The 24,785-nt window shown below is 47.4% G+C and overlaps 1 protein-coding gene across 2 annotated transcripts; it reads right to left on the minus strand.

The window, feature by feature from the left end:
- Positions 1-5,062: 5,062 nt before the first annotated feature.
- LOC136513006 (putative leucine-rich repeat receptor-like protein kinase At2g19210) lies at positions 5,063-23,901 on the minus strand. Of its 2 annotated transcripts, none has more exons than XM_066507010.1 (9): positions 23,318-23,901; positions 7,094-7,165; positions 6,944-7,015; positions 6,732-6,812; positions 6,474-6,631; positions 6,092-6,300; positions 5,859-5,984; positions 5,621-5,674; positions 5,063-5,528 (listed from the first exon to the last, which is right to left on the minus strand). In XM_066507010.1, the coding sequence occupies exons 1-8, from the start codon at positions 23,869-23,871 to the stop codon at positions 5,663-5,665; spliced, it is 1,284 nt and encodes a 427-aa protein (XP_066363107.1). In that variant the 5' UTR covers positions 23,872-23,901; the 3' UTR covers positions 5,063-5,528; positions 5,621-5,662. The 2 variants fall into 2 exon arrangements, with proteins under 2 accessions (XP_066363107.1, XP_066363106.1); XM_066507009.1 differs by having other exon boundaries at positions 6,092-6,366.
- Between the last annotated feature and the right edge of the window lie 884 nt (positions 23,902-24,785).

A 24,785-nucleotide genomic window follows, 5' to 3' on the forward strand; every position in this document is an offset into this window, starting at 1 on the left:
AAGATTGCCCATCATCCACTGGAGTTCGGAGAACGTCGGATACTGAACGGAAGGATTTCCACAAAGCTTTCCAGTTTTCAGTAGCCATCGCCAACTTGCCAGACAAGTCTTCAATAGTTTTTTGGGCCTACACAAGATCTTTATTAGCTCCACGCCTAATTAACTTAGCAAGCATGAGTTCCTCCTCAGCATGAGTAATTACCTCCTCGGCCTTGTTGTGACTTGTACGAACAAGAGTCTTCATCTCTTCAACGCCCTCCAAGAGCTTCTGCTTTTCAACCCAGAGAGCTAGACAAGACAGCAAACAACAAGTCAGCAGAAAGGAGAATTTGAATGCAGAAAGAAACAAAAAGAACCCTCAATACCGTTGCACTCCTTCTTCATGGCCTCCGAGTTCTTTTGAGCCTCCTAGAAAGCAGTATCCCTCTACTTTTCAATCTCAATAACCTGGGCACGAAGAGATTTTTCCTCATCCTGATGCGTTTGACGCTCAACCTCCATCTCGGCCTGGAGGAGGTCAAGATCAGCTTTCAGGGCGCTCACTTCGGAAGACAACTTTTTCTTGTTTTCAGACGAGAAAAAGAAGCCAGTATGATCATGAGAGAAGGACTGAGCAAGAAGAGACAAAGAAAAACAAGGAATGAGGATAGAAGAAAAGCAAACATCCAAAGAAGGAACGGCGAAAAAACTTACTTGGAGCTTTTCCCCAAAAGAAGTCGCAAGGGACGATAAGCTTCCCCAGGCAGCAGTTAACTCCGATAGCCGATGAGTGGCATCAAACTGCTGCACCACATCATCAGCAAAAGGCGGACCACCGGAGGCAAGAGAAGGAGAAGGAGAAGCCAGCCAAGGCGAAGAAGGCACGACCAGAGCAATCTCCTAGGAAGCCGAGGCCAATCCCTCAGAAGGACCCACCGCAATGGCCATGGTCACCTCTGGGGCAACCAAGTAAGTAGCGGCATCACCGCTAGAAAGCCTTGTCGCCCCCACAACCACTTCACCAACAGTGTGCTGCGAGTCCTGAGGCTCAGTACTCAGTGGCACAACAGAGGGCTGAGAAGAAGTCAACGAGGGGACGAGAGAAGACGAAGGCCTGAAAGTTGATAAAAGAACTCGCCAATGAGAACAAGAGAAAAGGAAAACAGAAGCAAAGAGACAAAACTAGAATCCACTCACCCAGCTATCTTCTTCTTCGCAAAACAAAAAGAAGACCTCATAGGGGGAACCACAGTGGCAAAAATGTCCCCACCACTTGGCGGCAGCAGCGGTATAGCCAATATCGGAGCCCCAGAAGAAGCCGGTACCGGAGCCCCAGAAGAACTCGGCACCGGAGCTCTGGAAGAACTCGGTACCAGAGCTACCGAAGAACTCAACACCGGAGCTACCGAAGAAACTGGCACAGGAGCCTCAGAAGAACCCATACCCGACGTCCGATTACTACAAAAAGATCAAGACTAAAGTCAAAACAAAGAGGAGGAATTCAACGGCAGGAGAATATGAAAACAACTCACGGCCGCATGATAAGGGGTACTTCATCATCCTCTTCCTCCTCGGTCTCGACCAAGGCCACTAGGGCACCCGCTGAAAAAAGAATAAAAGTACTCGGTTCAAGATAAAAACAAGAAAACAAAGGGACAGAGAGTATTAATATGCTCACCTAAGAGCATGCTAGCTACAACTGGAGTACTTGGACGAGTACTTGGCTTGCGAGACTTCTTAGAAGTAGGCAGACCAGATGAAGAGCCATCCGTTCGCACCCTCTTTGGGACACTACGAGGACCTCGACGGACTGGACGAGGAACATATTCTTCATATACATCAACAACTCCGGAAGAAACTCTAGGAAACGATGTGGTGATTTGGAACTTACTAATTACAGAAGCCCTAGCAAGATCCTCCCCAGTATTCACCATGACAGGGAGGACATCAAGGGGGATTGGGTCAACAAAGTTGCGCCCCAATTCCTACAAGGAAGAGTAAAACAACTAGATGAGAAAGATTAAACAAAGGTGGAGACCACAAAGGAAATTCAAAAGGTACTTGAATAAAGAAAAACAACTCATAGCAGGAGGAGGGTTCTTAGCGCAATACTCAACAACAACATAAGGAACGACTTTCACCCCTTTCAGCATCTTCCGAAGATGCTCGAGCACCTCCTCATCGGTCAACTCAAGGGCAGGGACCATACGAGAAGGATCCTCTGCCCCAGAGTACTCAAAACCAAAGTTTTCTTGCTCCTTAAGAGGTTGGACTCGACGGCGAAGAAAACTAGAAATAATACCAAGGCCGGTCAAACCTTGCTGTTTTAGAGTACTTATCCTCTCAACAAGCGGCTTGATCGTCTGGTTCTCATAATTCGTCAAGAGTTTCTTTTCCCATCGATCGTTAATCATGGGACCAGAAGAAGAATGAACGGAAAGAGGGGGAATCATGTTGGTGGAATAAAACCACTCGGAACACCAATCCTTCACAGAGTCAACTAAGTCATAATCAAAAATTTTAATTTTGAGACCCTGACGGAACTGAATCCCACACCCACCAAGAACAGAAGTGTCATCACGGCGGGGTTGTGGTTTCAGACGAAAGAAGAAACGGAAGAGGGAAAGAGAAGGAGGAATTCCAAGAAAGGTTTCGCAAAGATGAATAAAGACAGAAAGATGGAGGACAGCATTGGGGGTAAGATGGTTCAAAGTAACCCCAAAATTTGAACCCCAAAATAATTAAGGAATCGATGGAGGAAGGCAGAAGCGGGAAGGCAGAGTCTAGCACGGACAAAGGAGACAAAGAGGACGATCTCACCAGGACCAGGAGCAGGGACCCGATGCTCGCCTGGAGCTCTCCATTCAGCAAAGTCCTTGCTCTGGATCAAGCCGTCGCTGACAAGCTCGCGAAGCTGCTCTTTGGTTGTTGTTGGAGCCGGCCAAACCTTCTAGGCAGCCCTCATGGCCACAAACTCTTGGTTCTCGATCAAAGAAAGTGATGATTCCTCGTCCACGAAGTTAGACTGGGACTTACTCACGGTTTTCTTCTTACCCATGTACTAACGGAGGCAAAAAAGCAACTAGGGGAGGAAAAAGTTTGGACGGCGGCGCTAAGACGGCGGCAGCAATGGCGACGGCGGATTTCTGAGAGCTAGGGTTTTCAAGGCAAGAGAAGGGCAGTAAAGAAAAAGAAGATGAAGGGTCTTTAAATAGATTTTACAGCGATAAAAACGGCCCACCAGGCCCGTTAAAGCACCGTGTGAGAACGCAATGATCCATTTACTGACGCAGCTAAAATGACGGAGGGCACAAATCCACACAACGGTACAATTCAACGGGCAGATTTCAAACTTATCCATCCAGCACCACGGCGGAGTTATCAGATCGCTGCAAAAAACAACCCGTCAGCCATGAAGAAAAGAAGGGCTACCTCACAAGGAATATAAGAACTCGGTTCTTACAGAAAGAACTCGGGAATCTGATGAACAACCAGGACCATAGCAGAAAAATAAATAACAACTCAGAAGACAAGATTCTCTTCATTACAAGCAACTTCAAAAATAGAAGATTACAAATCTTACCAGACCCAACGAACTCGGTACCACGAAAAGCAAAGTAGCAAAGAGGAACCCGGACATGGCTAGGCTCTGGAACGACTACGTGTCCCAAATTGCTACTCGGAAGGACAAACTGCCATTGGCTACACTATTTTCTTCAAAGGATGGATGCAGTGCATCTAAGGCGGAAATCAGCAGCACAGCAGGACAACACGGAGCAGAGAAGGCCGGCAGGCATCTGTCTACCCAAGACCGATGTGATGCTGGATATGGTGTTGATCTGCACTAGACAGTCTTAGGACAGGCGACGAGGATCAACCCAGAACTGTCAGATGAAGGAACAAAGCCCACATCACAAGACTTCCTCTAACTACCGCCACGTATATCCTGGTACAATGCTGCTGTGGGATTAGCCTACCTCTAATCCCTATCACAAGACTTTCTTCAGCTACGACAAGACACACAGGAACTACAAAACACGCCCGGGGGCTGCTCTACTTCATAAACTACCATGTTCATGACCACGAAGGTTTCAACAGAATGTTCAATGGATGAAAACAAGCACTCTAGGAGGGTATTTATAGATCAAAGGAGTGGTGCACATGAACTAGGAGTACCAATGAAATAAGCCTAACAAAGGACACAGTGAAAAGACAGGACTCAATAATGGAAGACTCAGGCGAGAGGGAACAGTACTCGAAGACGAGCATATTCGGAAGAATATACCAACACAGTACAACCCATGAACAAAAGGCATTTAAACTCAATCACCACCATACAACTACATCTGACAACAGCAGACTATCAGAAAATACGCCAAGACCTCGCATCCGAGTTCTTCCTGAACAAAACAACCCGGATATACGCTCGGGGGCTGTAAAAGGAAAGGTATACAGTTCTTTCGAACAACTCAGATTCGAGACCCTCCAACTTTTTGTTCCAAATAACAAGAGGCTCGGGGGCTACACTCAGTAAGTGCCCTTTTTTCAAAAAAGCGCACGTCACTCAAGAGACTTCTTCAAGACAAACGACTTCAAGGCCACAAGATAAAAAGAACCCGGACATAGCTATATCCGAGCTCTTTTCAACAAAAAGAACCCGGACATAGCTAAATCCGAGCTCTTTTCAACAAAAAAGACGGGTATGTGCCCGGAAACCTTTCGACGAAGAGTCAGGGGGATTTCAAGAAATGACCCTCAAAGCTCCTTGTGCCAAACAGCAAGAGGCTCGGGGGCTACATCCAAATGGGAGTACTTTTTTCTTCAAAAAAGTACACACCACGCAAAGATCTCACGAAGCGCTACATGGTTTCGCTCAAGAAAGCACTCGGACGACGCTTGTTCCTACTCGACGAGACTTGAAGGAACAAGACGAGGTTTCCAGAACTCAACCATGAAGTGCTCGGAGGCTTGTCGGTGCGGGACCCACGGGATACCCCGCAAGGAAGAGAGAAGACCTAGTCTAATTAGAATTCTTCTCATGTAATCTTAGTAGTAGTAGTATTCAGTAATCCTACTAGGAACCCTCATTGTAAACCGACTAGGACTCTGACCTCCTGACTATATAAAGGGGGGCAGGGCTCCTTAGATCGGGGAGTCTAGAATTCAAGAGAACAACAATTGTACAACATAACTCTTCACAATCAATCCAACGCAAAGGCTAACGCCGACTAGATGCAGGGCTATTACTCGATCCACGATCGAGGGTCTGAACCAGGATAAATCGACTGTCTCTTGCGTTAACCATCGAGTTCTGCATACGCTGAAACCCGAACATACTGCCCCGGATACCCCTGTGATAGGCTATCGGTTGTAAAACATCGACACAAGTGTGTTTGTGGACGCATGAGTGTAGATGTCACGATCCAAAGCCTTTGATAAGCCAAAATCAGCAACCTTGGCCTCCAGTTTCGCATTCAGTTGGATGTTGGATGTCTTCACGTCCCTGTGAATGAGAGGCGGGTTGCAGCCCTTGTGCAGATACTCTAGCCCTACATTACATGTCATCACTCACACTTCTAGCACAAATCAAACCTTTAACAACAAATATGACTTATTGTGCATGAAATTTATAGAATTGTACCCTGCGCTGATTCCAGTGCGATTCGAAGTCTCTGCCTCCAAGTTAAGTGTTTTCCTACAGACAGAAGAATGATAGCATGCGAAATTCAGATCAACAAAGGTGTTGGGGGAAAGGGAGCCTTCCCTCGAGGTCATTGGTCATAACGTTGCAGGTCCCAGACTAGGAAGGAAGGAGAAATTGATCCTCTCACTGTGCAAACCGAAGGAAGTTCTAAACTGCTAAACAATATGCTACGTACCTGCAATGTGCTCTTGCAGGGATCCTTCTGACATGTACTCGTAGACAAGTGCCATGTACACCCCATCTTTGCAGTACCGATCATGGACACGAGATTCTTGTGATGGGTCCGTGTCAAGATCTGTGCCTGGAGAGGTGGCCAGAGATCATGACGACTAGTCAATTTCCAAGGAAATACGAATTGAACCTGTCACTGGAAATATGAATTGCATGCGTCTGAAAAGAGATGGTTACCTCCGTGAGGAACTCCTTGGCACCCTGATTGGACGACTGAGACCTCATCTTGACCGCCACCTGAGTGCCATCCTCCAAGAAGCCCTCATAGACGTATCCAAAGCCGCCCCGCCCAATTACACGCTGGAAGTTGTTGGTGATCATCTCTAGGTCCTCGTATGTGAACCGGCGGTTCTCAAGCCGCAGCGAGCTGCGTCTGTATTCGTCGCCTGCAACAATTAGAGCAAGGCTCGTCGAAGTCTTGTCCCGGGGCTTCACAGAGACGTCCACTGACCCTGAATGCACCGGCAGATCCGTGGTCCTAGCTCGTTCAGGATGGCCGATGGCAAAGAGGACATGGCTAGCTAGAGCGCGGTCAGTCGATGTTTTATAAACTTATTACCTCGCTTATTTCGCCGCAGCAGCAAACAACATAGCAGTACTGTCAGTGCCACCACAACCAGAGCCATAGGAACAGCGACGTAGATGGCTAGCTTGCACTTTCCTTTCTCCGTCTGACATGAATCCCCGTTGGTGCAAAGGTTTGGATTATCGGCATAACTACACACAGATGAGAAAGTCAAGATACTGTCAGCCAGGAAATTAAGGCGGTATCATGCATGTCTGCTAGAACAAAACTAAAGAGGATCCGGGAATGGACATTAGATTTAAGGAGCCGTCTTGGATTTTTTTGAGAAGTCCAGGGGGGATTGATCCGCTGATCTGATTCCCCGTCAAATCTCTGAAAGGTGTAACATTTATGTGAGCCAACGTGATGCTGATGAATGCATATATTGGTTCATAAAAGAAATTAAAATCGCACGAAACTAATGAAGTTGGAACGTGCAGAATTTGTCGAGTTAGCAGACTTACAGAGTTGTCAGTGACGGTAATTGTGACACGGCGATAGGAATTGAGCCCGTCAGGTTGTTGTGCGACAAATCCCTGCAAAGATATGTATCAGATATTACTATGACTAAGAGGTTGAAATTAGCAGATCAAGAACTAGAACTCCACACGTACAAGGATTGGACAGCCTTGAGATTTGCGAAAGCAGATGATATGTCACCGTTCAGACCACTGAACGACATGTTTCTGCAAAATTATAAGATTGGACGCGGTTTAAACACGATCAACAGCTACTATTACCCATGCAATGCAAACCGCAGTAAAAGCGAAGTAGTGTTCTGCGTAGATGTCATGGGCACCACTTACACGCCAGTAATTTTTGGAGGACTGGAAATGGCATAGCTGCACGTCAGACCATCCCACCTAAAAGTGTCCGCAACGCACGGGTTGTTGGCCATCTCCGGCACGGGTGAGTCAACCATTCACCACCGTTGCCGAAGATCTAGGGGCCAACAAGTGGTATCAGAGCCGTACAAGCGTCGTAGTCGAACTAACCGCTAGCGATAACGGACGGTTTGGAGATGAGCGACAGCAGCGGCGCTGCTGTGGCTGCCCAACCACAACAGGAGATCGTTGTGCGCACGGTGTGAGAGGTCAGCGGCAGCAGTTGGCCGACGCTGACTCTCACCAACTATGGCAAGTGGTTGGTGACCATGAAGATCAAGCTCAGAGACCGACGGCTCTGGAATGCTATTGACAAGGGCACCGACAACGAAGAAGATGACATGTCAGCGTTGGAGGCTATCCTCGCTGCTGTGCCAGTGGAGTACGGAGAGCCGTTGGGGGTGAAAAGCTCTGCTAAGGATGCATGGAAGGCCATTGTGGCAATGCGCGTCGGTTCCGACCGTGCAAAGAAGCCGACGGCCTAGCTGCTGAAGCAGAAGTATGCTAACCTCAAGTTCAAAGATGGTGAAGCGGTGGAGGATTTCTTCCTCCGCCTGCAGACGCTCATCAGCAAGCTGAAGAGCCATGGCGTCACCATCAATGAAGAAGAGGCGGTCTCTAAGTACCTCCAGTCCGTGCCGGCGAAGTACATCCAGATTGTTGTCTCCATTAAGACGATGCTGGACTTGTCCACCCTCACCATTGAGGATGTGACAGGCCGTCTGCGGGCGGTGGACGAGCGCATGGAGCAGGCCACAACAATGAAGGACAGCGGGAAGCTGCTACTGACAGAGGAGTTGTGGGCTGCCCGGAGAAACTTCGGGGAAGCCTCCTTCAACCGCAGTGGCGATGGCAAGCACCGCGGCAAGGCTTGTTTGGAGAAGAAGAAGAAGGTGGACCCCAACGCCGGCCAACGCTGTGGGAAGACGGGTTATTGGGCAAAGGAGTGCCCAAATCGCAAGCAGAAGAAGAAGGCTGAGGCTCATCTGGTGCAGGCTGATGATGAGGATGAGGCCACTCTTCTGATGGCGACGTTCTGTGCACTGCACGACGTTGAGGCCAAGGAGAAGGGAGAGGTGACGGTGGTGCCCGAGCATGGCAAGGCTCTGAAGGCTATCCACCTCGACGAACCACGTGCCCAAGTCCACCTCGGACGTGTGGGTGGCGGACAGGAGCAGCGGTGGTACCTGGACTCCGGCGCCAGCAACCACATGACGGGCTCCAAGGAAGCCTTCTCCGGGCTCGACGATGACGTGTCCGATATGGTGAAGTTTGGTGACGGCTCAAGGGTGGTGATCCGAGGGCGCGGCACCATCATCTTCAGGTGCCAGAACGGCGAGCACCACGCGCCAACGGATGTATATTACATCCCGCAGCTGCGTTCAAGCATCATTAGCATTGGCCAGCTGGATGAGCACGGCAGCGAAGTACTGATCAAGGACGGCGTCCTTAGGATCAGGGACCGGGAGCAGCGCCTTGTTGCCAAGGTGAAGAGGTCCCAGAACCGGCTATACCTGCTTGACTTGAAGGTGGAGCAGTCGGTGTGCTTGGTAGCACGGCACACCGAGGAGCCATGGTTGTGGCATGCTCGGTTCGGCCATCTTAGCTTCGACGTGCTCGGTCGGCTAGAGAAGATGGTCCGAGGGTTGCCCCACATCAAGCACGGAGGCGAGCTGTGTGACAGCTGCCTGGCCAGGATGCAGAGGAGGCTGCCGTTCCCAAAGGCGGCCAAGTATCGCACGGCGGGTGCTCTCAAGCTCATCCACGGCGATCACTGCGGCCCAATCACGCCAGCCACAAACGGTGGTTGGTGGTACTTTTTCCTGGTCATGGATGATTGTAGTCGCTATATGTGGCTGCAACTCCTGACGAGCAAGGACGAGGCGGTGGCGATGATCAAGAAGTTCAAGGCGCGCGCAAAGGTGGAGAGCGGCAAGAAGTTGCATGCGCTGAGGACTGATCATGGTGGCAAATTCACTTCAGTGGAGTTCGCTGTGTACTGCGTGGATCAGGGTGTGGTGCGACACCACACTGCGCCATACTCGCCACAACAGAATGGCGTGGTGGAGCAATGGAACCAGATGGTGGTCGGCATGGCTCGATCCATGATGAAGGCCAAGAGCATGCCGGCAAGAATCTGGGGTGAAGCGGTGACCACGGCAGTGTTCATCCTCAACCGCACGCCCACCATTGCCCTAAAGGGTAAGACACCGTTCGAAGCTTAGTATGGGCGCAAGTCGAGCATGTCCTTCCTCCGGACATTCAGATGCATCGGCCACGTCAGGAAGAAAAAGCCAGTCCTCACTAAGTTGGAGGACAGGAGCACACCGATGGTGCTCCTAGGCTACACGGAAGGTACCAAGGCGTACCAGCTCTACGACCCACGCGGAGGCAAGGTGCTTGTCTCACGCGACGTTGTGTTCGATGAGAAGGCGGCCTAGGACTGGAACAGTCCAGGCATGAGGGAAGCTGGCGGCTTCACCAGCACCTTCGTCGTCGAGCACTTGGTCATCCACGGTGATGGAGATGCTGAAGAGGAGGTGTCGACCACTCCAGTAACAGAGCCAAGCACTCTTAGGGTGGTGCTGAGCACTCTAGGAGTGATGCCGAGAGGTCCTACAGTGGTGTTAACCACTCTAGGACGGGTGCCGAACACTCCTATAGCAGCACCAAGAAGTCTTGTAGTGGTGCCGACCACTCCAAGACTAGGGTTGTGCCCTCCTGTAGTGGTGCCGAACACTCCAGGAGTTGTGACGAGTGGTCTAGGAGTAGTGACGAGCATTGCAGCCGGGGTGCCTAGCACTCCAGGTGTTGTGCAGACCACTCCGACAGAACAGGGAACTCCATCAACACCGATTGAGTTCGCCTCACCTCCAAGCGACATCACTGAGTTCATGGATGCCTTCCACGACGGTGAGGAGGTGCGGTTCTGTAGGCTGGACAACATCATCGGTGGCACAGGGCCCCCAGGCCTGGCGGGTCGGCTGCTCAATGACCCTGAGCTGCTTCTCGTTAGTGCAGAGGAACCACCCACGTTTGTGCTGGCTGAGCGCGATGCAAACTAGCGACAGGCGATGCTGGAAGAGATGAAGACGATCGAGGAAACGAGACTTGAAAGCTCGTCGATCCACCTCCAGGATGCCGTACGATCGGCCTGAAGTGGGTATACAAGGTCAAGCAGGACGAGCACGATGCCATCGTCAAGGGGTAGATTTGTAACACCCTCAGTGTTACATTGTACAGGTTTTGCTAAAACTATGTCATGAGCATCATTTTATGTATTATTACATGTGGTAAAATGAGAAATTAAATTTTGTTGCACTAATTCTCAAATTGATCTCTAATTTATTCCTTGTCCAAGTATTCTCCCGTAGCCCAAATCAGTTTCATTCATCCTGATCTAACTCCAGCTCTTATTATTCTTCTCCTCAATTTCCCATGCATGCACTCGGCACTCGCAAGCCCACGAAGCACGCTTCAGTACATTCTTTGGCAAGACGCAATGCTTTTACTTTTGTCGTGTCAAGCAAGTCAAGTTGGCAGCACATGACCGACCGGTAGCAGCATCGCACACGCTACACATTAATCTCAATCACAAGCTCTGCCCGCTGCGCACGCCGATTGCTCGCTGCTCAGTTGCTTTGCAAATGCAGCTCAGACACCTTTCCACGCATGAGCACCGCAGCACCGCAGAAAGCATTGTTCACCGTAGAAAACATTGTTCACCATAGAAAGCACTGTTCAACGCAGAAAACACTGTTCATTCCGGCAACACGTCGTGCACAAGCAGCGCTTTATTACCTTTAAGCAAGCTAGTTAGCCACTAACCTTACGACGCATCGTTGTCGCGCCTTCGCTTCTCCTGCCTATAAAAGGACACGCTGAGCCGTCGAGCGTCCTGCTTCGCCGCTCACCTTCTTCCTCCCCAAATCAAGTTTCTCTGTCTTGCTCGAGAAAGCTGTGCTCTGTCGAACTTCCTTCCTGAGCTGCAATCGACTGAGGTAGCTAGCCTACAATAATTCCCTCGTTCTCCAATATTTCCTTGACCCATGGTATCCTCATCCGTTAATTCCTTGACCTGCATAAATGAACCAGCACCCCCTTCATCATGTTAAGGACCAAAGACTCATAGTCATGTGCTGGTCAACAAGTCCAATAGCATGATTAGCCACCTCCAATAATATCATTTCTTCACCTCTAGAGCTCATTTGAATTTGTTTATTTATTGTGAAATAAATTTTGTTAGATTCCTAAATTCATGATCTATCTATTAGTGTAATTAGTTCATATAGTTCAGTGATACCTTAAGGGTTACTTTATTATTTCAAAATACGTATTATTATTATAGTTATTTAGAGAATGAATTTTATGATGTATTGGTAGAAGTGCTAGCCCTAAAATTCTTTTATAGTAGGTTCATTGTATTATTATGTGCTCACTGTAATTTTTATAGCCTTAGAATAGGTTGATAAATATGGTAGCTAGTGCACCTTGTTTTATCATATATATATAGTAAATTGATATTAACAATAAGGATGCCTTTAGTTGCTAAGATAATACATGAAATGTTTCATACCTGTTTAGTGGGAATAATATGTAACTTTGCGTATTAGTCATTAGAGTTAGCTTAGTAGCTTGGTAGATGTATTCTTATTTTAAGAGTTGTTGTTGCCATATTACTAAGCGTTGCATCATCATTTCATGCATGTAGATAACGAATTGATAGAGTTCGTGATTGCGTGTGAGCAGGAGTATGAGGAGGAGGTTCTCGTGCAGAAGGGAGTCCCGGAGCCATCAGTTGCCTACTTTGCTGACACCCCGCCTGTCTAAGGTAAGCCCCGGTGCATAACCCCTATTTTTTATCACTAAATATATATATGATGTGCATTTAAGTTACAGGCATTTTATGAAAACTACGTGCATAAATATATCCACCCATGAGTTCTACTAGTATAGGTCGAGTAGCTGCTATGCTCAGGATGTCGGTAGCATGGGTAACATATCATTGCTCACAAATAGGCGATAAATATGATCACTCCTGATAAAACGGTGGAAAGGAAAATGGTGATCGGGTAGGGATATGGTTGGGTTCTGGTGGGTGTAAAGGGTTATGTCCTGCAGCCAACAGGGCATAGCTCGGTTACATGTTTTCCCTATCTGTGTCAATTAAGGACCGGTCGTTGCAATGGACGTGCGGCAAGTCATAGATCTATTGTCCCAAGCGCATACTTGGGTATGGGCGTAGGGAAGATTTGTTGCTCTCTTGTCGTGGATCCGGCTCTTTCCGGACCGACTGATTGGAGGCGGAGATGGTGGAGGTCCTTGCACTGCACTGAGTCCAGGACTCAAGAGTGGGGGCTTGGAGTCCAAGTTTAGACGGGGACCTAGACACCTAGGACAGGAGGGTGATGGGTTAGTCCTGCTTGTGCCTGGGGTACAAGCAAGGCATGTGTTTTTGGGGCACCTAGCTGGGCACATTTGTTCGTGAATCGCCGCCGAGTCGGTATGACTTGTCTTACCTCTAGCATCGTAGTAAGAACTGAAAGTTAAAAGAAGAAGAAATGGAACTGATTACTCAACTCTTGCTTGAAAGTAGAACAGGTGCTTATATAGACTGGATTGATAATAACTTAATACGACTGATAATCATAACATAAATAAGGACTCACTATTAGTATTGCTTTTTGCTAAAAGAAAACCAGCAAACCATGAAGCTTATCATATTCCTTGGAGTCTGGAAATTATTCCCACTAGTCGGATAAGTCTTGCGAGTACATTGTATACACAGGGTTTATTTACCCCTATTGTAGGTGATGCATGAGAAGTACCTTTGTATGGAGGATTCCTCTAGTGGGCTCAGACGGATCCTCATTCTTATTGCTAGATGTTTATTTTAAATTCCGTTGTTTATCATTCCGCACTCTGACATTTGGTAATGTAATAATGTAATTTTTAAGAAACTCGGATGTATGAAATGGACCTGTATTGTAACTCGCTCTCATTATTGGATCCTTGGAAAAAATGTGGATCTTTCGAGTTCTCCCTTTGGGTGTGCTCGACGGATACCGCCCGCTGTAGCTTGCTTTCGGGGTGCTTAGTGTCTGGTGGAAGGCAAGCACCTCTGTAAGCATGTTATTTCAGGTGGTTCTACCATAGTTGGTACCAGAGCCAATAATGGTTATGAGTTTCATCACTCTTTTTCAAAACTTAAAAATTTGACCAACAAAAGCTTTACGAAAAGTAGGATGCGATTACATTATGTAAATAAATATAAGCCCTAGCAATATGGTCTGTCTAGGATAGCGGCACTGGTTTTATCTAATCAGTTTTCTACAGGTACACTAACTTACGTTGCGTAAGAAATCGCTTAGTATATGGAAAGTGAGTGTGCGATGTGCCAAAATTTTTACGAATGCCTCTATATTCTGGCTTGAGTGGATGTATAGGCCGAAGCATGCATCATGATAATAGCATCTTACTTAAACTAAAATCCCCCTTCACATATAATTGAGTTAGTAAATTGATAGGACTAACTAAAGGAATGCTTTAATAACTGTGCTGTCATTTCTCTAACCCCTTGTTTCTGATCGAGAAGGTTGTTCTAAATGGATGGTTCCTATCCCTTACAGATGAATATAAGGTCCAGACATGGAAGCACCAGTGCAGGAGCAGCTCATGGTCTTGGAGAGGGCCAAGGCGAGAGTGGCCGGGCCATTGAGCATGACAGCGGGGGGAGTCAGGAGGTTCCACCTCTGGCACCTCATCCTTTTCTGCCACCGCTACCACCACCGCCAATGACTCATGCTGAGATGATGGCGGAACTGATGGCTACTCACCGCGAGTCAGCCCATGCCATGGAGTTAATGGCACAAGCGGTTGCTGGCTTCGCCTGTGGAGGCCACGGGGGCAATGGTGGGAACGGGCATGGTGCCTACCATCCTGAGGGACCCTCCTCTTACCAGGATTTCCTCAAGACCCACCCACCCACTTTCACACCATTAGATGAGCCCCTGGATGTGGAGCACGGGCTTTGCATCCTGGAGCAAAAGTTTCTGTTGCTCAACGTGGCGGACGAGCAAAAAGTGCGCTTTGCAGCGCAGCAACTATTGGGGTCCGCAAGTGCATGGTGGGATACCTTCCACGCCATGCAGTAGCCAAATCATCCGACAACCTGGCAGGAGTTCACCACAGCATTTAGAGAGTTCTATATTCCAGCCGGTGTCATCAACCGAAAGCTGACTGAGTTCCTGGAGCTGCGCCAGGGGAGTATGACAGTGATTTATTATGTTAATAAGTTCAATCACTTGTCCTAGTATGCTGGCATTCATGTGGACACTGATGAGAAGAAGAAGGACCGCTTCTTTCACGGACTCTCTTATATCCTTTAGGAGAAGCTGTACACAGCAAACTATCATACCTTTGGGGCACTAATGAATGCTGCCATCGCCATGGAGGGCTTGCAGCGGGATTCCTAGGTAGAGTGGAAGAGGAAGCGGGTGGCACGGGGTCTTCTAGCCACCCTCATACTCAAAAGGTATAGGTTGTCTGGCGGGGCCCTATCAATTATCAGGCAGGCCTTTGTTTTGGTAGCCCTAGCAGACTTCTCAGACTTCTTCCACATAGTATCGTGCACCCACTCAGTAGGTACAGCCCCAGCAGCCTCAGGGACAGCAGGTCCCACCTCGCCAGGGATTTGGAAACAAGCCTGGTGCTTGCTTCAAGTGTGGCAAAGATGGCCACTATGCCCGGGAGTGTCCCTAGAACTAGCCAGCTTAGTCTGCTCAACCATCGGCGAACTCCAGGCTGGTCAAACGGACCATGATCAAGAGGAAGGTGCCCAGCCGGTCCGGATAGGTGAATTTCATGAATGCTGAGTAGATATTGTAGCAGGAACCAGTGATGGCTGGTATGTTTACCATCGATTCCCATCCAGCCTATGTGTTGTTCGATTCTGGTGCATCACATTCCTTTATGAGCATGGGATTTATAGATCGGCACAACTTACCACTTATGGCTATACCATATGCTTATAGAATTCGTAATGCGGGTTCGCAAATATTCATCAATACCCAAACGGACATAGTAAGTTTGGTATTAGCCACCCACACTTACCGCCTACAGTTCATGGTAATGCCTAGGCAAGGCATTGATGCTATTCTTGGAATGAACTGGTTGTGAGTGTATGGGGTAGTCTTGGATTTGAAGTGAAGAAGTGTCGAGTTATGGCTTCCTTCTTCTGAGGATAGGATGTCTCTTCTAGTACCCTCAGATCCAGTCTTACCTGTTGCTGCCCATGCTGAAGCCTCTCCTGATCTTAACCCCATCCCTGTGGTATGTGAGTTCCTGGATGTTTTTTCCAAAGATCTTTCTGGGTTGCCACCGGACAGAGAGGTAGAATTCTCCATTGAGCTAGAGCCTAGTACTGCCCCTATCTCTAGACGCTCGTACTGCATGGCTCCAAGGGAATTGGCTTAGATGAAGAAGCAACTAGAAGAGTTAATGGAAAAAGGTTTCATCCGCCCTAGTTCTTCACCATGGGGTGGCCCAGCTATTTTTGTGAAGAAGAAGGATGGTACTCTGTGGATGTGTGTGGATTACCGCCCTCTTAATATGGTAACATTTAAGAACAAGTATCCTTTGCCCCACATAGAAAAAGCTATCTTTGGTATATCATGTGGCATGATCTTGATCTGATGATAGCCTATCTTTGGTATATCATGTGGCCTGATCTTGATTTGATGATAGCCTAATCGGAGGTCAATCTTCAAGAATACCTTGGCACTAGCTAGCTGATCAAACAATCTTTGATATATCATGTGGCCTGATCTTGATCTGATGATAGCCTGATCGGAAGTCAATCTTCGAGAATACCTTGGCACTAGCTAGCTGATCAAACAAAGTATCTATGCGGGGCAAATGATACTTATTCTTAACTATTACTGCATTAAGAGGGCGGTAAACCACACACATCCACAGAGTACCATCCTTCTTCTTCATAAAAATAGATGGGCAACCCCATGGTGAAGAACTAGGGTGGATGAAATCTTTTTCCATCAACTCTTCCAGCTGCTTCTTCATCTCAGCCAATTCCCTTAGAGCCATGTAGTACGGGCGTCTGGAGATAGGGGCAGTTCAGGCTCTAGCTCAATAGAGAATTCTACCTCTCTGTCTGATGGCAACCCAGGAAGATCTTTGGGAAAAACATCCAGGAACTCACATACAACAGGGATGGGGGTAAGATCAGGAGAGGCTTTAGCATGGGCAGTAACAGGTAAGACTGAATCTGAGGGTACCAGAAGAGACATCCTATCCTCAGAAGAAGGAAGTCATAACTCGACACTTCTCTGCTTCAAATCCAAGACTACCCCATACATCTGCAACCAATTCATTCCAAGAATACCATCAATGCCTTGCCCAGGAATTACTATGAACTATAGGTGGTAAGTGTGGGCGGCTAATACCAAACTTACTATGTCCGTTTAGGTATTGATGAACATCTGCAAACTTGTAGTACGGATTCTATAGGCATATGGTATAGTCATAAGTGGTAAGTTGTGCTGATCTACAAATCCCATGCTCATAAAGGAATGTGATGCACTAGAATCGAACAACACATAGGCTAGATGGGAATCGATGGTAAACATACCAGCCATCACCGGTTCCTACTGCAATATCTGCTCAGCATTCGTGAAATTCACCTGTCCGGACCGGCTAGGCACCTTCCTCTTGATCATGGTCTGTTTGACCAGCCTAGAGTTCGCCGATGGTTGAGCAGACTGATCTGGCTGGTTCTAGGGACACTCCTAGGCATAGTGGCCATCTTTGCCGCACTTGAAGCAAGCACCAGGCTTATTTCCAAATCCCTGGCGAGGTGGGACCTACTGTCCCTAAGGCTGCTAGGGCTGCACCTGCTGAGTGGGTGCACGGTACTATGTGGAAGAAGTCTGAGAAGTCTGCTGGGGCTACCAAAACAAAGGCCCAACTGATGATTGATAGGGCCCCCGTTGGACAACCTATACCTTCTGAGTATGAGGGTGGCTGGAAGACCCCGCAGCCACCCGCTTCCTCTTCCACTCTGCCTAGGAATCACGCTGCAAGCCCTCCATGGCGATGGCAGCGTTCATCAGTGCCCCGAAGGTCTGATAGTTCGCCGTGTACAGCTTCTCCTAAGAGAGGCCACGAAAGAAGTGGTCCTTCTTCTTCTCTTCTGTGTCCACATGAATGCCAGCATGCTGGGACAAGTGATTGAACTTATTAACATAATCCATCACTGTCATACTCCCCTGACGCAGCTCCAGGAACTCAGTCAGCTTTCAGTTGATGACACCGATAGGAATATAAAACTCTCTGAACGCTGTGGTGAACTCTTGCCAGGTTGCCGGATGATCTGGCTGCTGCATGGCATGGAAGGTATCCCACCATGCACTTGCGGACCCCAATAGTTGCTGCGCTGCAAAGCGCACTTTCTGCTCGTCGGCCACGTTGAGCAATAGAAACTTCTGCTCCAGGATGCGAAGCCAATGCTCCGCATCTAGGGGCTCATCTAATGGTGTGAAAGTGCGTGGGTGGGTATTGAGGAAATCCTGGTAAGAGGAGGGTCCCTCAGGATGGCGGGCACCACCCCCGTTCCCGCCATTGCCCCCGTGGCCTCCACGGGTGAAGCCAGCGACCGCTTGTGCCATTAACTCCATGGCATGGCCTGACTCATGGCGAGCATCCATTAGTTCCGCCATCATCTCAGTGTGAGTCATTGGCAGTGGCGGTGGCGGTGGTAGAAAAGGATGAGGAGCCAGAGCTAGAACCTCCTGACTCCCCCCGTTGCTGTGCTCAATGGCCCGGCCACTCTCGCCTTGGCCCTCACCAAGACCATGAACTGCTCCCGCACTGGTGCTCCCGCGTCCGGACCTTAGATTCATCTGTAAGGGATAGGAACCATCCATTTAGAACAACCTTCCCGATCAGAAACAAGGGGTTAGAGAAATTACAGCACATTTATTAAAGCATTCCTTTAGTTAGTCCTATCAATTTACTAACTCAATTATATGTGAAAGGGGATTTCAATTTAAGTAAGATGCTATTATCATGATGCATGCTTCGGCCTATACGTTCACTCAAGCCAGAATATATCGGCATTCGTAAAATTTTCGGCACATCGCACACTCACTTTCCGTATACTAAGCGATTTCTTACGCAACGTAAGTCAGTGCACCTGCAGAAAACTAATTAGATAAAACCAGTGCCGCTATCCTAGATAGACCATATTGTTAGGGCTTATATTTATTTACATAATGTAATCGCATCCTATTTTTCGCAAAACTTTTGTTGGTCAAATTTTTAAGTTTTGAAAAAGTATGATGAAACTCGTAACCATTATTGGCTCTGGTACCAACTGTGGCAGAACCGCCTAAAATAATACGCTTACAGAGGTGCTCGCCTTCCACCAGACACTAAGCACCCCGAAAGCAAGCTACAGCGGGTGGTATCCGACGGGCACACCTCAAGGGAGAACCCGAAAGATCCACATTTTTTCCAAGGATCCAATAATGAGAACAAGATACAATACAGAATATTACCAAATGTCAGAGTGCAGAATGATAAACAGCGGAATTTAAAATAAACATCTAGCAATAATAACGAGGATCCGTCTGAGCCCACCAGAGGAATCCTCCACACAAAGGTACTTCTCATGCATCACTTGCAACAGGGGTAAATAAACCCTGAGTACACAATGTACTCGCAAGACTTATCCGACTAGTGGGAATAATTTCTCGACTCCAAGGAATATGATAAGCTTCATGGTTTGCTTGTTTTCTTTTAGCAAAAAGCAATACTAATAGTGAGTCCTTATTTATGTTATGATTATTAGTCGTATTAAGTTATTATCTATCTAGTCTATATAAGCACATGTTCTACTTTCAAGCAAGAGTTAAGCAATCAGTTCTATTTCTTCTTCTTTCAACTTTCAGTTCTTACTACGATGCTAGAGGTAAGACAAGTCGTACCGACTCGGCGGCGATTCGTGAACCAATGTGCCCAGCTGGGTGCCCTAAAAACACATGCACTGCTTGTACCCTAGGCACAAGCAGGACTAACCAATCACCCTCTTGTCCTGGGTGTCTAGGTCCCCGTCTAAACTTGGACTCCAAGCCCCCACTCCTGAGTCCTGGACTTAGTGCGGTGCAAGGACCTCCACCATCTCCGCCTCCAATCAATCGGTCCGGAAAGAGCCAGATCCACGACAAGAGAGCAACAAGTCTTCCTTGTGCCCATACCCAAGTATGCGCTCGGGACAATAGATCTGTGACTTGCCTCGCGTCCATTGCAACGACCGGTCCTTAATTGACACAGACAGGGAAAAAGTGTAACCGAGCTATGCCCTGTTGGCCGCAGGACACAACCCTTTACATCCACCAGAACCCAACCATATCCCTGCCCGATCACCATTTTTCTTTCCACCATTTTATCAGGAGTGATCATATTTATCGCCTATTTGTGAGCAACGACAGGTTACCCACGCTACCGACATCCTGAGCATAGCAGCTACTCGACCTATACTAGTAGGACTCATGGGTGGATATATTTATGCACGTAGTTTCCATAAAATGCCTGTAACTTAAATGCACATCATATATATTTAGTGATAAAAAATAAGGGTTATGCACCGGGGCTTGCCTTAGGCAGGCGGGGTGTCAGCAAAGTCTGCAACTGATGGCTTCGAGACTCCCTCCTGCACGAGAACCTCCTCCTCGTACTCCTCGAACGCCTCCTCATACTCCTGCTCACCCGCAGTCACGAACTCTACCAATTCGTTATCTGCATGCATGAAATGATGATGCAACGCTTAGTAATACGGCAACAGCAACTCTTAAAATAAGAATACATCTATCAAGCTACTAAGCTAACTCTAATGACTAATACGCAAAGTTACCTATTATTCCCACTAAATAGGTATGAAACATTTCATGTATTATCTTAACAACTAAAGGCATCCTTATTGTTAATATCAATTTACTATATATATGATAAAACAAGGTGCACTAGCTACCATATTTATCAACCTATTCTAAGGCTACAAAAATTACAGTGAGCACATAATAATACAATGAACCTATTGTAAAAGTATTTTAGGGCTAGCACTTCTACCAATGCATCACAAAAATTCATTCTCTAAATAACCATAATAATAATACGTATTTCGAAATAATAAAGTAGCCCTAAAGGTATCACTGAACTATACGAACTAATTACACTAACAGATAGATCATGAATTTAGGAATCCAATAAAATTTATTTCACAATAAATAAACAAATTCAAATGAGCTCTAGAGGTGAAGAAATGATATTATTGGAGGAGGCTAATCATGCTATTGGACTTGTTGACTAGCACATGACTGTGAGTCTTTGGTCCTTAACATGATGAAGGGGGTGTTGGTTCATTTATACAGGTCAAGGAATTAACGGAGGAGGATACCACGGGTCAAGTAAATATTGGAGAACGAGGGAATTATTGCAGGCTAGCTACCTCTGTCGATTGCAGCTCAGGAAGGAAGTTCGACAGAGCGTAGCTTTCTCAAGCAAGACAGAGAAACTTGATTTGGGGAGGAAGAAGGTGAGCGGCGAAGCAGGATGGCTCGGCGTGTCCTTTTATAGGCAGGAGAAGCGAAGGCGCGACAGCGACACGTCGTAAGGTTAGTGGCTAACTAGCTTGCTTAAAGGTAATAAAGCGTTGCTTGTGCACGACATGCTGCTTGGATAAACAGTGTTTTCTGCGGTGAACATTGTTTTCTACAGTGAACAGTGTTTCCTGCGTTACTTCGGTGCTGCCGCGTGGAAAGGTGTCTGAGCTGTGTTTGCAAAGCAACTGAGCATCGAGCAAGTGGCGTGCGCAGCGGGCAGAGCTTGTGATTGAGATTAATGTGTAGCATGTGCGATGCTGCTGCCGGTCGGTCATGTGCTGCCAACTTGACTTGCTTGACACGACAAAAGTAAAAACACTGCGTCTTACCAAAGAATGTACTGAAGCGTGCTTTACGGGCTTGCGAGTACCGAGTGCGTGTATGGGAAATTAAGGAGGAGAAGAATAATAAGAGCTAGAGTTGGATCAGGATGAATGAAAGTGATTTGGGCTGTGGGAGAATACTTGGACAAGGAATAAATTAGAGCTCAATTTGAGAATTAGTGCAACAAAATTTAATTTCTTATTTTACCACATGTAATAATACATAAACATGATGCTCATGACATAGTTTTAGCAAAAAACTGTACAATGTAACACTGAGGGTGTTACATGTCGCCCGAGGCTTTGTTTAGCGCGAGGGCATCAACTTCAAGGAAGTCTTTGCGCCGGTTGCGCACATGGAGTCTGTCCGACTGCTTCTGGCTTTGGCAGCAGCAAAGGACTGTCCATCACCTGGACGTAAAATCGGCTTTCCTCAACAACGAGCTGGCAGAGACGGTCTTCATTAGGCAACCTCTGGGTTTCGCCGTCAAGGGAGCGGAGCACAGGGTGCTCCTACTGCGCAAGGCGCTCTACGGGCTGCAGCAGGCCCCACGAGCGTGGAACGCCAAGCTTGATGCCATGCTGGGCGAGCTTGGGTTCACGAGGTGCGCAACCGAGCACATACGCGCTCTACACGCGGGGACGGGGAAGGAGGAGCTCATCGTCGGCGTGTATGTAGACGACTTGATCGTCACCGGCGCACGTGCAGAGGACATCGATAGCTTCAAGAGAGAGATGGTGGCTCATTTTCGAATGAGTGATCTCAGTATGCTCTCCTACTACCTCGGCATCGAGGTGAGACAATGAAGGTTATTTGTGAAGGCTAAGGGCAAGGTAGTTTCACTTGGTGTTGGGAGTACTTAGGCTTAATAGCGTTATGCCTTTTGGTTATCTTTGGCCATACTCTATTAAGAGTAGTAACTTCATTAAAGTTAATAGATAAAGAAATCAAGGATTTCAAAGAAGTTGAATTAGACGAGATCGAACTTTAAACAGAGCCAGATTTCAAGTTAGAAGGTCATCTGATCCATTAATCCAGGCTACAGGATCTTCTGCTGCAATACTATGTGTTAGTCAGTGTCATCCACTGGATGATACATCAATGGATCTTGTGTGGACAGGTGCATAATCCGGTGATACTGTGTAGGCCTTTATCAATTTGGACATTCTCGTCACTAGAGTGCACAGTATGATTCTATTGCACTTTCATGGGTCCAATAGCTCTTTAGTGTGCATCTTATGATCCATTAGTGTACCTTAGTGGTGACGGCTTATCATCCGGTGTAGAATATCCAAGCATCTTTGGTAGTGATTTTTGGAGAATTGGAAGAGCGGAGCCACCCAGACGATTTGATGTCCCTTAGTGAGACACAATTATCATCCGATAATGATTTTTTAGCAAGGCTTTTTTCCAGCGTCTAGGATCCCACCATGGAGCTCTATATATCCGGCTTATCTGTGTTCTTTGGCTGGTTTGAGCTCTTAGTGAAGGGTTTGAGGACAGTTTTCAAGTCAAGAGGAGTGTTTGTGAGTGAACTTAGTGTGCATCTTTGTGCTATTCGCTTGGGGTTTGAACAAGTAAAGATCGAATATTCAATACTCTTGGTGTTTGCCGGTACTTAGACTGTCCGGTGTAGGAGACCTTCCTGATGGGGTTTTTGTTGGGAAGCCTAGCTTTACGCTTGGTTTCAAACTTGCCAATCGGAGAAGTATATACAATGGATACTTCTAGTGGATCTTGAACCTTGATGGCTCATTCTTAGCGGATGTTCCAGTATGGATTATGAGGTTAATGACAACTACTCCATACCATAGAAAAAAATCCTATTGTCTTCGGAACTCAACATACTTTAACAAGAGGATGTAGCAAGAATTAAGCCCCTTGGTTAATAATAAATACTCTAGCATATAAATCTCCGGGAGAAGTGACCGAGATGTGTAATATATATGCTCACCTGACAATGTCTGTACTATCAGTTGGGCCGAAGTTGCGCCTGCCTAGCAGGACCAGTCCCTGTGTCACGTTCACTTGCGGGTAGATGGAGCTCTTGAGAGGCCTCAGCTCCAGCCCGCAGATGAACGGCGTCCCGGAGGCGGTGTTCACCAGGCAAACCTGGACAAAGACGGGCGGCCGGTTGAGGCCGTCGTAGTTGCCGTACATGAAGCTGGCGCGGAGGAGGTACTTGAGCCCCACCGAGAGGGACCGGAGCGTGTAGCAGTTACGCGCGCCGTCGACCAAGCTGCGCACGTCGCGGTAGATCCTCGCAAGCTCCGGCGTGACGTGCGCAGCCGAGATGTTGCAGTTGTCGCCGGCGTCGTCGGTGAACGCGGCGTCCGGGGCGTACGACAGCGTGGTGGTGTCGTCCACGTAGCTCGTTGTCCCCGGGAAGCCGCAGTCGATGCTGATGAAACCACCAGTCTCAGTGGCGGTGGCAGCTCGCGCGAGCGCGAGGCAGAGGAGTAACAACCACGGCCTTGCCGCCATTGCTCTCAGCTTTGATTGCCTCATTGCCACCACGGCACCACCTATTCTATTCTCACTGGAGCCAGATGGCCACAGCCACGCTAGCACTCATATCATGTCCGGCCAGTGGACGTAAATTACACGACAAAGTCACAAAACACACGCAAACGAGTCAAGACGGGGACTGGCCGGGCCCGGGCGCGTGGTTGACTTGTTGACTTGCTAGTCGTCGACACGTCAACGACCTTGTAGCCTTGCTCGACGCACGACTTGGGTGGCGACCACCGTTCCGCCCGTGTGGCCATTGTCAGTTTTTTCACAATTACTACACACAGTCTTTTAAAAGGCTACTCTAGATGCCCCTCACGACGTGAACGTGCTCAGTGGTTGATCTAGAAACGAACTAAGGGGGCTAAATAATAAAAGGCTAGAAATCATACTAGCCATAAACTAATAGATATAACAAATAATACTTAATTCAAAGTGTTCAAACAAACAATACATCATTAATAAGAAAGGTACCTAATAAAGAGCTTATACGATAACTAAATGATTAAATATGCCTTCACAATTACACAATCATAATAACTGAAGTCATCTTTATAAATCTTAGCAAGCTCAACTAATTTTTTGTATCTCGAATGGCAAATCAATTTCTCGGATCAAGACAAGCAACACATCTCAAGAATTCGGTTGATTTTTCTTTTTGTAAATAGATTGTTTAACTCACAAAGAACCTGATCAATGACAACAATGAAAATCTCATGATGAAAATGATGGTAGTGCGTCACTAATTTGGCACCACAAAATTTCGAACGACCTCTAACTGGTATCATACCTTCCATATTAGGAATGACTATCTTCTTTTGGACATAAAGCTTTTTACCTCTTCAAGAAGATCGTCCCAACCATTTTCCCTCATGGCATTCAAATTTCTCATCACAGAACCAATCAATCCT

Source organism: Miscanthus floridulus, chromosome 16 (genome assembly GCF_019320115.1).
Source record: "Miscanthus floridulus cultivar M001 chromosome 16, ASM1932011v1, whole genome shotgun sequence".
In the NCBI taxonomy this organism is placed as follows: Eukaryota; Viridiplantae; Streptophyta; class Magnoliopsida; order Poales; family Poaceae; genus Miscanthus; species Miscanthus floridulus.